Below are 15,903 nucleotides of genomic sequence, written 5' to 3'. Positions count from 1 at the left end.
AAAAAAAACAAAGTGGAATGTGCTCAGGGCATTATAGTGAAAACAAGATCCACACATAAAGCAAAATTGTTTTATTATGGCCTTTGGGTCATTTTACAAACTATGACTGTGGAAAAACAGATATACCTGAAAACTAAAAACGAAGTGACATAACAGTGATGACAGAAATAGAGGTTGCCAATAACATGAGTAAACCTTGTTAATTATATAAAACTAATACAAAATAAAAACTAAAAATAATTTCAATAAGCGGTTCATATGACCACTTAAAAAAACACTGAAAACTAAAAATAAAGTGACTCATCACAGTGATGACGGGAATAGATGTGGATTGCCAATAACATAAGACCATAGTTATCACATTTCTACAAAAAAAAAATAGCCTTAATCACCCCTTATAAAACAGAGTCAGAGAGTGCATTGAGACTACACAAATGTTGCCTCCTCCAACAGGTCAGCTCACAAGACCTAAAAAAAAGAAACAAGAAACTTGTTCACGTCCAATAATTGAAATATATGTAGTCCATATTCACTGTAATTTATGGATTCTATTAAAATCTGACACCGCCTGACAATGTGGAAAGACTCACCTAGATAGTCATCCATCAGAGATCCAATGGCAAACTGAAAAACAGGCATTTTTTTTCTTAGTGATTTTGTACAAACTTCCAGATAAAGCATGGCATGGTATACCCTGCAATCTTTCATAAATAAATAGTAATTATAATAATACGTACGATATCATTTTTGTCGACTCGTGTTCCTACAATCTTTAACCTGATCTCATCATCTTGCTGGATCACAATGTCCTTGAAAACAAACAAAAAGTGGATATAAATACAAATAGCTTGGATACTTGACTGAGAGATTCCTAAATTGAAAATAGACATGGTATAATTTGGGAGTGGTTATACCAAAACAAGTGGTTTTCTTTGACTCCTGAATTTATTTTCCCTTGACAAATGATATGCCCATCATGAAAATTAGAGAAAAATTTCACATGCAAGCACAAAATAGGATGAAAAAAAAATAAAGACAACTTCTCAACTAAACTGTATTTATAGAGCATTTTAAAACAGCCACGGCGATATACAAAGTGCTGTACATGGAGCAAAAATAATTCATACAACAACAAACAATAAAACAATAAATTAACAAACACAGTAGAAAGCACAACAAAAGTAAAACTCATGCTATGTCAATAGTCAAAGAATAAATATTTGTTTTAAGATGAGTTTTAAAAATCCGACGGTGAGGGGGCTTGCCGAACGTTCAGTGGGAGATCATTCCAAAGAGAGGGACCAGCAACGGAAAAGGCTTGATCCCCTCTGAGCCTTCGCTTAGTTCTTGGTACCTCTAATAGTGTCTGGTCCGCAGACCTGAGGCAGTGTGGCAGGGGCAGCATCGGGCAGGTGTGCAGGGGCGGAGGAGCTCAGAGAGGCAAGGTGGGGTGAGGCCATTTCAAGATTTGAAAATAAATAATAGGATCTTTAAAAGAACTCTAAAATGTATAGGGAGCCAGTGACGGGATGCCAGAGTTGGAGTTTCGTGCTCCCTCTTACGAGTACCAGTCAAGTATGCAGGGTACACCCTGAACTGGTTGCAAGCCAACCACAGGGCACAGATAGGCAAACAACCATTCAGACACAGTCAGTCAGTCACACCAAGGTACAATTTATAGTATTCATTAATCTGCCATGCATGTTTTTGGAATGTGAGAGGAAACAGGAGTACCTGGAGAAAACCCACACAGGCATGGGGAGGACATGACAAACGGAGGCCCAAGAAAATACTGAGGTCATCAGGGCAGATTGTTGACATTTCTGGAGTTCAGAATTGACCGATCACATGCAAACTCATGTTAAATGATAGTCAGCACACACCTGCCACCATTATAAGCGTAGGCGTAGTAGGCTATTCCTGACATATAGGGTTGTTTTGCTTTCTAGTACAACCCTGAAGGTTCTGTACTAACACTGACTGCTATTTCAATCTCTTCATAATTCCATCTACTTTATTGATGGTCTCAGTTCCCCCTGAAAAAAAGAGCACCGCGGAATGATGCTGCCACCACCATGCTTTTCTGTAAGTACGGTGTTCTTTTGGTGATGAGCATTGTTGTTTTTGCGCCAAACTACTTTTTGGAATTAAACCCCAAAAGTTCAAACTTGGTTTCGCTGTGTGTGCTGATTCCCATTTAGCATGCATTTGAATGTGATAGGTTAATTCGGAAAACAGCCACATCCAGGTGTGAGTGTGAGCACACTTTGGCAAGCAACCCCAGTACTTTGGTTGTTTTTTTAACACTCCCCCCCCCCTCAAAATTACCTACATAAATACATACATACGAACTGTTAAAAAAATGTCGCTGTTTCCTCGCACCACTGGGAATGTGAACAAAGTTTGGCCATATACCCGTGTTTTGACTTCATCACAAAACATACAACATATATTTTACCTCATCAACTGTCTTATAGCATGGTGGGTTAGAGTTTGGGTCAAACTCCATTTCTGAGGGGATGGACTGCAAAAAGAAACATCTGTTAAGAGTGGATGGGACAATGTTCGGTGGGCAGAAGGCGGCAAGTAGAAGTGAAAGCTGACTCACATGACGGGAGATGAAACATGACATGGGCCCAATTTCTGTGAACAAACCAACCTGCAAAACCAGAAAAAAAACACATTACACATGACTAAGAGAAGCTAAACCCGAGCATGTGACATGTACAAACAGCGTGCAAAACACCATGTCAACATTTTTTCAACAAACCAATTCATTAGAAAACATAAACCCCGAACACTACATATCCAGCTTTGTATAATGAGCATGAAGCACAGTTAATTGCAGAGGGATATGTTGTGACAACTTCCATCCATTTTCTTGCGCTTATCAGGGGTAGGGTTGCGGGAGTAGCGGCTTCAACAGAAAAGCCCAGGCATTCTTCTGTGGAGCCATTTTGTCCAGGTCTTCCGGAGGGATCCGAAGGCGTTTTCAGGCCATCAGGGAGACATAAGCTGCGGATCAAACGTTGCCGTGTGAACGGGGCTATTGTGTCTATAGCTTGTCCCGAGTCATCCCCGGGCCTCCTCCCAGTGGGATGTGCCCTGAACACCTCACGCCTCAGGGAGGCATCCAGGAGACATTCTGATCAGATGCATGAGCCACCTCATCAGGCTCCTCTCGATGCGGAAGAGCAGGGACTGTACTCAGAGCTCCTCCCAAATGACTGAGCTTCTCACGCTATGTCTAACGAAGAGCCACTTTTGTCCAGGATCTTGTTCTTTTGGTCACAACTCACAGCTTCTGACTGTCGTTGAGGGTGGGAAGGTAGATCTACAAGTAAATTCAGCGCTTCACCTCTCGGCTCAGCTTCTTCTTGACCACAACAAACCGACACAGAGTCTCCATCAGAGCAGATGCTACACTGCCTGCCAATCTATATCCTCCCCTCACTTGTGGACAAGAACCCAAGATACTTGAACTCCTCGACTTGGGGCAGGATCTCATGCCCTGGAAAGGGCATTGCAGCCCTTTCCGACTGAGGACCATGGTCTCAGATTTGGAGGTGCTGATTTTCATCCCAACCACTTTACGCTCTGCTTTGAATGTGCAATACTGAGGCCACCAAATAGGGCTCCCTCTCCCTCCCTCCCTCTCTCTCTGCCTTGGGTGCGCCTAGAAAATCAGTGACAAAGGGCCAACCTTCACTGGAAACAAATCCGACTTACTGCCAGCAACATGGACCAAAATGACACCGATCATAAGGTGCATGAACAGCCCGTATGAGAGGGTTCGATACCCCATACTAGGCAAGGCACAAGGTTGAACGCCTTCTCCAAGGGTGTGAAGATGGTCCACTGTTCTACGGACAGGACGATGGCAACAACAAATGTTACACTTTAATGTATGATGCCGGTGAACTTTTGTATCCATTTAATATTCCCACTTTCACACTTCTTCCATCTGGCAGCTGCTACAAGAGTCGCAACAAAACAACAAGACTAAAAAACAGCAACTACCCTCATGCCATCAAATTCCTGAACAAATAACATCACAATCTAGAGCTGTCAACCACACTGTAATAATTTTTGTATGTGGTTCACTTTTGGATGTTAACACTGTGCAACACCTTTGCACCCTTATATTCACATTTTTGCACTACCGACCACCACTGAACTCACATACAGTGCCCTTTTTAAATGGTCTTTTCTTAAATTTGTTATTCATCTTGCATTATTTGTAATTGTGTTTGTCTTTTGTATTTTTTGCATCGGTGGAAGGAGACTAGCAAATTAAGAATTTCATAGCCCGCTGTTACCATTGTGTTTTTACTGTGCACATGCTCAACAAACATCTTGAATCTTACCTTGTTAACCTGAGTCACAACAGCATCCACAACCTCCCCTTTAAATGGCCGGAACACAATTGCCTTGTACTTGACTGGATACAGAACAAAACCTCTGCCGGGCTGGATCACTCCTGCCCCGATGTTGTCTATGGTAGTGACTGCGATGACAAAACCATACCTGAAAGAAAAGTATCAGTAAAGGGTCCTTTATTAGTGTAGAGGCATTATTATGGAGCTGAAGCAGTTCATATTCAATTGTCTTGCGACTGTCTGACTGGAGACAAGTACGTCCAAGTATGTTATGCAAAGCACTGATTGCTGCTATCGTGAAGCAATGAATGCAAAATAAGAGTGACAAAGATTTCAAATAAAAGGTGCTAAATTGCGTGTTTGTGCTTACAGAATGACCGTGCTGTTGATGGACGTGTTGCATGTGATCAACTGAAGGGTTACGTGTGCAAAAATGGGCACAAAGTCGATTGTGCATGAAAACTAGTACAGAGGCTAACTAGATATAAATGCGTCATCTGCAAAACATTTCAAAAAGTTACTTTTTCGAATATTGGGAGAGGTATACGATGCGCAATGTGATTCATCAAACTTGAGACGAATTGCGTTGGATGAGTTTGTGTCTTAAAATAGCACATCTGAAGGGCAGGTGCAAACCAGGAGCAAAGTGGTGCTTGAGCAGTGCAAGCCAAGCGAGAAGCAACAGGGAGGAGTTTTTTTATTTTTAGCTCATGTAAACATTTTGGAAATTCTAACAAAAGGTTATGTGACATTGACTAGGAAGCAATGCAATTTTGGAACTTCCTTCGAGCCAGTCATGTCATGTTGTTGCCATATCAACAATGAAAACTCCACTCAACTCAGACTTTCTGCACGTCTGGGTCATTCTAGCGAATGGTGACAATTGGTCCTTGAATCTTTTTTTCGGGTATGCTGCTCCGAATTTTAAACGATACTTTGCAGGGTGGGCACACACTTGACAATTGCTACACACCTAGGATGAGTTATAGCAAACAATGTTTTTTTTTTCCCCAAGATGGCGCCCGAATAGGCAGTTGTCGGCAAGTGCTCTTCAAGAGCCATGCGTTTTTTTTTTGTTGTTTTTGTCTTTGTTTTGTCACATGGTGTTGTTGTTACATCGTGTGGACCTGATGTGGACTGTTTTCAGCATTTTTGGCCACGACATTTGTCAAAGAAGAATCTATGCTTGGTGGTTGCGCCTTCTCGGCAGCACACGCGTACCAGCACTGATTTTTTTTTATTGGGAGGAATGTCAGCGCCATTTGACTGTCGTTGCTGGACATTCCCGGGGCGCTTGTGTCTTGCGCCTGAAGTAGGCAGCATTTTCACAGCCCCGCTTTGTTCAGCGAAAAGGTCGGTGCTGATGGACAGTCTGTGGCTGGATGGATGCATGGATTGAGGAGCCGACGATGAGAAGAAAGGAGCGTCAGCGCAGAGCGCCGATGCGTATGTGGAACTGGGAGTCGCGGCTTGGAATTGAAGCGGATTTACATGGGACAGGAGAAGAGAGCCAATCTCTCTTTTTCGCTAATGGATGCTACAGCTTCCTGTTGCTTTCAAGCTTAGCTTGTAGCAGATGTGTGCACATTGCAGCATGATGTCTTTGATCCACTGGTGAAAAGGACACTTTGATTTGCTCCTCTTTCATCTATAACTGCTTCAGACAACAAGTGTATGCAGGAAAGTGGTTAAGATTGCACGATTGTGTCTCATGTTTTGTCATATTATTTTGTCATTTTTTTGTTAACTTTTCTTTTGATGGCGGCGCCCCGCAGCGGCTCCTCTTGTTTTATGTTGAGAGGGAAGAAATTTCATCTGTGCACATTTGACAATAAGGTTGTATTCAATTCAATTCAAAATACGGCTTTTATATTGTTTCTGGCTTCCCCGAAATTATTGGCGCGATTAATGTTTTTTTCTATGAGTCAGTAATATATTTGTTTTGCTTTCATGAGGGTAGTGGGTGAGGAGCCTAACCCAGACAACTTTGGGGAAGATTGTTTTTCCTGCATGTGCTCTATGATTGACAGGCGACCAGCCCAGAATGGTCGCCAGCCAATCACATTCTTAATTTGCATGGACAATTCAGTAAAGATTTCAGTTAACATAACGTGTTTTTGAAACGTGAGAGGAAGTTAGCGTACCCGGAGAATACCCAAACAAGCACATGCAAACGCCACAAACTAATGCAGAGCAAAGAGTTGAAAGCCAAACGCCAGTTCTTTGAGGAAGACATGATAACCACTAGTCCACAGTGCTGTCATTTTTAAATTCATATTTCTATAAAGGTATTCATATTTTTATTTTAAAGAATGAAAATGTTTTTTTAAATTTTGGGTAGCACAGTAGACAATTGGTTAGCATGTTTTTCTCAAAGATTTAAGGTATGGAGTTCAACTTTCGGTTCGGGTCTTTCTGTGTGCAGTTTGTATTTTATCATTGTGCTTACATGGGTTGGGTTTTCTCCACTTTCAAAAAACATGTTTCTTAGTTGATAAACTGAGGTGGGGGTGACTCTGTGATCACCTGTAAACCAGTCCAGGGTGAACTGACCTCTCCCTTTAAGTCACAGGTGTCAAACTCAAGGCCTGGGAGCCAGATCTCGCCCACCACCGAATTTTATGTGCCCCGTGAAAGCAAATCATGTATGTCAACTTCCATGATCCTTGCTAAAATCTGTATCGAAATGTCAAATTGTTAGGAGTAATAACTAACATTGATATCTTGTGATAATTTTGTTAGCCTGTTTACACTTACTTGAACAAACTACTGTATATAGTTGACTTGAGTGATTTCAAAACTAGTAAGCCACCAATTTGTTGTGTATAAGTAATGATACAATGAGAGGATTAAACGTTTATTTGGTTTCACTTTCATAACGGCCCTCCGAGGGAAAACTTAACTTTAAAGTGGCCCGCGACAAAAAATGAATTTGACACCCCTCAACTCAACGGTATTCATAGAGAACTTTAAAACAACCATCGCTGGATACAAAGTGCTGTACATGGAGCAAATATCATATATACAACAACAAAACAATAACAAAGACAGTAGAAAACACAAAAACTGTAAAACCAAGGTCAAGTCTCAGTAGTCATGCCGAGTCAAATGCCAAAGAATACAAATAAGGTTTGACATGAGTTTTAAAGATGGGCAGCAATACTGCGCTAAGTTATGCAGTATAGGCTCCAGCTCCCCCACAACCACTGTGACGATAAGCAGTGCGGTGTGTATGTGTGCACATACATACATACATACATACATACATACATACATAATATATATATATATAAACTAATTTACCCACAAATAGCAAAGGAAATTAATCAAATACCCATCCCTATTCAAAATGTAGTTTTCTTCCTGTTTGTACTACCACTGACTTATGGAATTGCACCCAAAACATGAATGCTGAGTTGGTAAAGGTAACATTTTGTTTAAGAACGTTGTGCAGTTTTCTGTCGTGAAGAACTGCACAGCGTCTAAATGATATGAGGGACACATGAGGGTGTGTGTGTGTGTGTGTGTTGGGGGTCCTGTTAACCTTTTTGCACCGCAAAATTCAAACGCGCAGGACCCATATTAGGCCCCAGCGTCCCAACGTGGTCTGTCCCTTTTTACATGTTTAATACACGAAAAACACTTACTTTCCGGTACAAGTGCCCTCCACTTCGGTAAAAAGCTTCTGCTTCACGGTATTTAAGAGATTGGGACCAAAATACCTGGGGTGAAGTAAAATTTCATGTTCCAAAGATATCTGTAAACATAAAAGGGCAGCATGAATATGAGTCAAATTTGACTTTGGCTTGCTGTAGAGCACTTTGTCACTAAAATTCAAAATAATGCGGATTCACTTGATTTTTCGTACTCGGAGCTATGGAGCACAAAGGGCACCCATTATGAGTCATTAAAACTGCCAAAATACCGTGAAGAGAATAAGACCCACACTTACATGGTAAAACATTTCTTCCTTTTTGTGTTCAATCTGTTCTCGATTAACGTATTTTAGTTGCATAAATGGCCTAAGATGGTTTACCCTGTCGCTTGGAAAAGTATACAATACCCGTCACTATGTTTTAACAACCGTCGACTATGAGGGGGTTCGTTTTTCCTTCCCCCCGCATTTTGCCTTTCAGGTGGTAAAATGTCTCAGAATAAACTCGTTTACTGTAACAACAGATCAAGCAAAAAAAAAAAATAATAAGAAATAACAATTTTGTATCCGACCAAAATAAAAATTAGACATTTTTTCTGCAGTGCGTTTAGGGCCACAAATATGATATTTTTGATCAATTGTACTACATGTTAAAACTGAAAGTATAGATTTGATTGACCCCTAGCGGTCGGAAGACCAAAATGACCCGGAAATACATAGTTCTGAAATGCAAACAGTCACAGCTGTCGCAAAATATCAACGACGACCGTTAAGCAACAGAGAAAGACGTAAATTCAGTCTACGTTTTTTTCCTATTTACCAACAGAGCACCGTTTTCCCATAAAACATTAGAATTACAAATTGGGCACACAAGCAAAATAACGAACAACCAAACAAACAACTATGCTGTCTAATATAAAACAAAACAAAAAAGACAAGGAAAGAAAGATAGTGAGAAAAAAAGAGGTTTAGAAAAGTCTATTCAGAAAATGAAACATCATATATTATAACGTCCTGTTTTGTTTTAAGTATCATCGATGTCCCTGATACTTTTATTAGTTGAGGGCTTCGTTGTTTTTTGTGGATAGCGCTACTTTACGAACGGCAAAAGGAGAGATGGAATCCTTTGAATGCAGTTTTATTAAGACATCTGCACCGCAGCAAGTTCGAGAGCACAACCCAATTTTTTAAATATATTATTTTAACAGATTCTTCCTTTTCATAGACAATAAAACATTTTTGATGCGAGGCTAAGGATTTCTTAATACATTTCTAATCTACCAAATTAACTTCATCTATAACGATTGAAATAATCGTATATATTCTTGTTTGATAAAGCAACATTCCTTTTACCATGCTTAACATAGCTTGGGGTATTGCTCGAATTACTCTTATTTTATAATCCTTTGTTCTGGTCACACCGAAATAATTCACCTCATCGTGTATTGGTGTTCCATAAAAATTTATTAGATGATGATCATGTTTCAACATCAACTCAGTATAATCCAGATTCTTTAGAAAACGCACCTATTTTATTCATTGCCAATGGAATATTTTCTGCTCGTGAGAAATATTATAATATCATTAACTATTTGCATTATTTTCAGATGATTACACCATACAATTAAAGGCTCAATATCAGGACTAATATTCAGAAAAATATCTAACAGCTCTGATTCCGAAATAAATAATAAAGGAGAGCATGGACATCCTTGTCTTACCTCAAAATCCACTATTAATTTCAAGTAATGGAAAAAAATGTTCTATCACATCAAGTATTTTTAATGTAATTGCAGGTGAAATAATCGCGAATTATATAACATAGGGCGAGCCTCCCCTACAGGAAGCTGCCATGTTTCGCCGCCTCGAAGGAGGGAAATTGAGCGAAGGTAGTTCCAAAATATAATGACGATGGCATGTGTAACAAATGGCATGCATTACCCCGACACTTTAGGGAATACTACAGGGTGTCCCTTGAGTCTCCATACAGAGGGGAAATAGTACATTCCATACATGTATGGTTCTAACGATTATTTCTTTATAATTCAGATAACTCAGAGAATGTATTTGAATAAAGAGCAACCAATTGAAATCATCCGTAAAGAGCATATTATATAAATAAAATGTCAAGAAACGTTTATTTTTCCAATGTATGCAGACTTATGGGACACCATATTTGTAGAGGGGTTTTGGGATGACATTTCGTTTCAGCTTTGCTGAAGAATAAGTCGTCGGCTTGCTATGTGTGGGCACTCCGGGCACCGTCGTGCGCGTGCTTCAAAATACACGCGCTTCGAACTTAGGTCGTTGCATTTTATTCGTGCACAGTAGGTACCACCAAGTTCACCACTGGATGGCACAGATTCTGCACATTGTACCTCAAATAAATACATTGCAAAACATGAAAATGATGCACGGCTAGACCGACCTCCCACCCCCTACCAAAAAAATCCTTCATGAAGGGAAGTACAGAACAGTAAACCATTTACATGAAATTAACATACTGGAAAATTGTGTACAACACAGAGAAGAAAAAAAAACAATGTTTCACGCACATTTAAATAAAGTAAACGTTTAGACCGCCCTTATGTTTTTCATAGACCGCCCCTTTGTGTGACAAGGAAGTGTGAAACGGCAGGCGTACCCATAACACGGCACTGCGATTGGGTAGATTGACTCTTGAAAAAAATTGAAAACAAGTTATGGAATGACAGGGATATTGCATCGATCTTCACTGATAAATCAATATTTATATACTGAAATTATCGAGTAGCGATAGACTGGAAAGTTGCTTTCGAAAACGTAGCTGTCTTTGTCAACCCTCCTTCTTCTATTTGATACGTAGAAATAAAAACGGGATCTCATGGCTAGTATGTTTGTCCGGAGGGTCTTTCTGGTTGCCACTCACATTGTAAGTTGTGAGTCAAATGATTCGCTCTACGTTTAATATTTCCGTGTTATCTTGTAACCGTACTTGATTGCGTCCAGAAATCTTCGCGGTTGGCCTGTCTGATGAAGAGCAAACGAGTGCCGGAGACTGCCGCCGGGGCAAGACCTTTCTCCAGTGATCCTCCGGAAAGAATCAGCCGCTATCCAATTCCTTACAAGAAAGACTTGCCATACGACATCGTGGAACTTATGGAGGAAGTAGAGTCCAAGGTAGATAAAAAGCGCCTCGCGTTATAATTGCAATATAATGACTATAACGCATTTGTTTATAGGGAGGTTTCTTACCAAACGTCTTCAAAGTCCTCTCTCACAGACCCGCAGAGTTTCGAGCCTTCTTCTCTTACTACAATGAACTCATGAGCAAGGAGACAGGTGTGTTTACTTCTCTTTCTTGTGTTAAAGAACATGCAGGACACTGAATATATAGTACAGTATATGGCGGTATGGCATGCTTTGGACACACGCAAAATTGTCTTTGTCTTGTACACAAATAATTTACTAACTTAATAAACTTATATACTGTACAAACCTTTCTGTGGGCAACAAATATATATATGAACCATTCATCTATGATCGGAACCACTTTATCCTTACGAGGGTCGCGGGGGTGCTAAAGCCTATCACAGTTGTCTTTGGGAAGTAGTCTTGGTACACTCTGAAGTGGTTGCTAGCCAATCGCAGGGCGCACGTAGACAAACAAAGATTCGCACTCACAATCGCACCTAGGGACAATTTACAGTGTTCAATGAACCTACCATGCTATATCATCAAAACCATGACCTCTGCACCGTGAGACAGACGCGCTAACCAGTAGTCCACCATGCTGTCCCGAATATATACCCAAAACTCAATATTAATTACAATGTACCCAATCAGAAAGGGGAAAATAAAGTATTTTGACCTTCTATATCTCTGAATTACAACCTGATGATTCTCATGTAATAACATTTTGTATTGATCAGTATTCAAATGAGATTCTTTTGGCTTCCAGGTGGACTAACCAAGGCAGATCGTGAGCTAATTGTGGTGGCCACCAGCATCCATAATAAGTGTCTTTACTGTGTGGTTTCCCACAGTGCACTTCACCGCATCTACTCAAAGAACACTACCCTCTCAGACCAGGTAGCACCTGTGACAAACCGATTATTTTCTATTGTTTATGCTAATTGACATTTAAGTTTTTAAGTCGCATCCATTTTTATATTACGTTTCACAAAAACAGACAATTGAATAAACTGCACTATCTATGGGGCAGAGTCAGAGACGGTGCTGTACATACTTCTCTTTTCAGCTCTGTCAAAATTTGTTTCTTTTAGGATGTGTTAGAAGCAGGAATATAATTATCCATTTCATTGTCACTGTCATTGTACATATTTACGCATTTTATTTTACATTATTATATGGCATGTTTCACTCAAAAATTAGTTTGCCGCTGGTGTTAGCTCGCATGAGAATATCTTCATGAGCTCCTTCTGACTTCTCCCCGAGGTGGTGGTCAACTATGAGAATGCAGAGCTCCAACCACGAGAACGAGCCATGTTGGACTTTGCCATGGCCGTGTGCCGCGCAGACACCATCACTGAGCAGCACTTCAAGTCCTTAGAGGAAGTGGGCTTTGACACCGAGGACGCCTGGGATATCGCTGCCATCGCGGCCTTCTTCGCCATGTCTAACCGACTCGCCCACCTCACTGACATGCGGCCAAACAAGGAGTTTTACAACATGGGCCGCATACCGCGGGACAAGAGCAAAGATAAATAGGGCAGCAATTGATTTACCAGACAAGTTTAATTTAGGGTAAAATATTATGATTTACTCACTTAAATGTAAATCAGTCAAGGCTATGATCCATACTTGTCATACAGTCGTGAAATTATCACTTTTGGCTGTCATTGTTTGGGATGAAAAAATATTAAATGTTTTGTGTATTATTTATGTAGTTATGCAGACAGTCTGTAGTTCTCTTTCTTGTTTGGTATGATGTGTCACATTGATAACAAAGGTTTGAGCAAACATTTGAAATGTGTAGATATGCATTTTTTTTAAACAGAAAGATTTTTTTCCAGGGAACTGTGCTGTTCATGGGCGGCCCAGTAGTCGAGTGGTTCGCTCGTCCACTTCACAGTGCAGAGGTACCAGGTTCAATTCCAGCTCCAGCCTTCCTGTGTGGACTTTGCATGTTCTCCGCGTGCTCGCATGGGTTTTCTCCGGGTCCTCCAGTTTCCTCCCACATTCCAAAAACATGCATGGCTCGCTGATTGAACACCCCAAATTGTCTCAGTGTGAGTGTGAGCGCGAATGGTTGTTCGTTTCTGTGTGCCCTGCGATTGGCTGGCAACCGGTTCAGGGTGTCCCCCGCCTAGCCCGAAGACAGCTGGAATGGGCTCCAGCACCCCCCGTGACCCTAGTGAGGATAAAGCGGTTTGGAAAATGAATGAATGTGCTGTTCATAAACTACAGATGTGTCCTTGTCACTGTTCTGTACAGTATGTAGTTTCTTTCATCAACACTAGATGACACCAGAACGCCACATTATTGGAGTGATAAACATTTTAAAGCGCAAAAACTATTCCAAGACATTGTATTTCCACTAAAGATGCACAGTAGCAACTCTTACGTACTTTTGTTTTCTCTTCAAAATGGCAATTAAAAAATGTATATAAAAATACATGATATGAAATCCCACTCCACCTCTGTGACAGAATTTCCTGTATTTGAAACATAGATTCTTTCAAACATGAAACCATGTTTATTGGTATGAAGTGTGTAGAATTGCCCACTTTACACAATACATCACTATCTGCTGAGAGTGTACTTAAGGAATCTGTCAAAAATTGAACAGGAAGAAGTAGGTTGTTTCACTTCATGCATCTCAATGGGATTGATCACATGAAGACAAGAGGAACAGCTTTCTGATGGAAGCGTTCATCCATTCCCTGCTGTAGCCTTGTACACTGATGGATGAGTCCATACAACTTTATCTTTGCATTAAACTATAAGGGAATATTGCATATGAGTAGTTAATTGTCCCGTGGCTCATCTAACCTGACATCAAAACAAGTCCAATTTGGGGCTTGATAAAGAAGAGGATAAAGTGGCTTATTGTAGTTGAGACTGTGGGTAAAAGGTGAGTGAACAAACACGAATGTTCATAGGTTCTGTCATTTTAGGTTGCAAAGGGGTTAATATCCTGTTGATGTAAGGTCACTATAAATTTCATTAAAATACGATCCCAAATAATGTACTTGCTATGTTATGAAGTTGTCATCAGAAATATTCTGGAAACTGTACTATGAATTTTTCGGGCATCATTATTTCATCAAATGTTCTTCAGATTCAGATTCAGAAAACTTTATTCATCCCCATGGGGTAATTGGACTTAACAGGCACGCTTTGCACAAGAAACATGAAAAACAAAGACGAACATGGGATACAGTGCGAAGGGCCTGTCGGTAATCGCCGTAAGTACAGCGCCCCGAGATCTTAGATGAGAAAAGTAAACACTAGGGAAGGAGGGGATAAAAAAAACCATGCTCGAACTATCCTCTTCTGAGGATAATTTAAGTCTAGGAGAAAAAAATTCCCTGCACATCAAGTTCTTGTCAAATTGTTTTCCAGAAGGATCAAAAATGACTCAGTGGCTTGCAGAAACATGTTGGGTTACATTACAACTGATATTTTGAATTCAAAGACTAGGAAAACTACAATTCGTACTCATGATCATCGATGGATTACTGCTGGATCCCTCCACAGAAACACGGTGACTCTTCCACAAGCACTTGTTTCAGATTAGAGGGTTCCGGATTGATAATCCAAATGCACATTCACTCAGATTACTTCATCCCTGTGGATTACGGGTCATGTGCCTTCTCATATTTGCTCAGAGAGAACGATTTAAGGTTTTACTATTTTTTTCCTTGTTTGTCCATGGGTGTGTTCTATTTGTGTCTTGTTTTGTATGTCCCGCCCCCCGCCTTCGTAATGATTTCCTGTGGCCTGATTTGCAGTGTCTCTCAGCACACTGGGGCAGATGGCATTGATATTAGACAAGGTTGTTTTTACACTGTGATATTGTTAAAGATTTGGCATCATTGCAGACAATCTCGACACAGTCACATCACATTAGTTTGATATGGAAATTGAGTGGATGACTCAAGACAATCTCAAAAGTTTCTTTGCCCTTGAAGACTGGCAAGATCACTTTTTGGCAGACTCAGATGTTTTGCTCATTTTGCTTGGGTGTGCCATGAATATGAATACCATTTCACTCCCTCTTGCTGCTTGTGTCTCTGAAAATACTTGTTCCAGCTTATATCTGAGCCCAGCAAATTGATGACAGGTGGATATTGTATTGCCTCTTTTGCACTTCCTGATGTTTACTCATTTTGATATGGCTCGATATGCTTTGTTGGTACTTTTTCACTGGAAAAAGCAGATACTTTCAGGTACTATCGGGTGCTATTTAAAACAAGTGTATTTCTGCCCTCTTGGATGATATTTGTCTCCTTGTCAGTCGACCCCCCCCCCACCCCCATTCTTATTGTATCTGTTTGTTGTCTCGATTTGACTGAAGTATTCAGTGTATGGTTTTAGCAGTTTACCACTGTATATGATTTTGAGGTATAAAACTGATGCAAACAGAGCTGTGCTCAGCCAAGGCAATACTGTGCAGTGAAAAAGTCTAGCCAACCTCACCGGTGTTCTTTCATTTGGTGATGCATCATATTAGCATTCAAGTTGTCCTGCTATACTGAAAGAAACAGTAAATTCCGACAGCAGTCAATGTGCCATGATGGTATTAATCAAATAGGCCTTTCAGCTTATTGACATATTGCAATGTAGGACACAAGAAAGCCCAATTACAATTCAACGATTTTGAAAGATTGTGCTGGTTAAAGCACATCCACAAATTTCTCCTGA

At 40.4% G+C, this 15,903-nt stretch overlaps 2 protein-coding genes across 3 annotated transcripts; one reads left to right on the top strand and one right to left on the bottom strand.

Annotated features, from left to right (window-relative positions):
- Positions 1 to 56: 56 nt before the first annotated feature.
- Positions 57 to 8,611, bottom strand: polr2g (RNA polymerase II subunit G). Its single transcript, XM_019884239.1, has 8 exons — positions 8,332 to 8,611; positions 8,027 to 8,136; positions 4,368 to 4,527; positions 2,609 to 2,659; positions 2,459 to 2,524; positions 738 to 809; positions 591 to 624; positions 57 to 468 (listed from the first exon to the last, which is right to left on the bottom strand). Exons 1-8 carry the CDS (start codon positions 8,392 to 8,394, stop codon positions 455 to 457), a joined length of 570 nt encoding a protein of 189 aa, XP_019739798.1. The 5' UTR covers positions 8,395 to 8,611; the 3' UTR covers positions 57 to 454.
- A 2,042-nt stretch (positions 8,612 to 10,653) lies between these two features.
- LOC109524489 (uncharacterized) lies at positions 10,654 to 15,677 on the top strand. 2 transcript variants are annotated; one of them, XR_002169971.1, is made up of 6 exons: positions 10,654 to 10,945; positions 11,023 to 11,193; positions 11,256 to 11,355; positions 11,975 to 12,105; positions 12,472 to 13,115; positions 14,602 to 15,677. XR_002169971.1 is itself a non-coding variant. In XM_019884425.1 (5 exons), the coding sequence occupies exons 1-5, from the start codon at positions 10,898 to 10,900 to the stop codon at positions 12,742 to 12,744; spliced, it is 723 nt and encodes a 240-aa protein (XP_019739984.1). In that variant the 5' UTR covers positions 10,654 to 10,897; the 3' UTR covers positions 12,745 to 13,185. The 2 variants fall into 2 exon arrangements, 1 of the variants encoding a protein (XP_019739984.1); XM_019884425.1 differs by lacking the exon at positions 14,602 to 15,677 and having other exon boundaries at positions 12,472 to 13,185.
- Positions 15,678 to 15,903: the final 226 nt, after the last annotated feature.

The sequence above is a fragment of the Hippocampus comes genome, unplaced genomic scaffold (assembly GCF_001891065.2).
Source record: "Hippocampus comes isolate QL1 unplaced genomic scaffold, H_comes_QL1_v1.1 scaffold156, whole genome shotgun sequence".
In the NCBI taxonomy this organism is placed as follows: domain Eukaryota; kingdom Metazoa; phylum Chordata; class Actinopteri; order Syngnathiformes; family Syngnathidae; genus Hippocampus; species Hippocampus comes.
The sequence above is the reverse complement of the archived record's forward strand: the minus strand, read 5'-3'. Positions and strand labels throughout refer to the sequence as shown.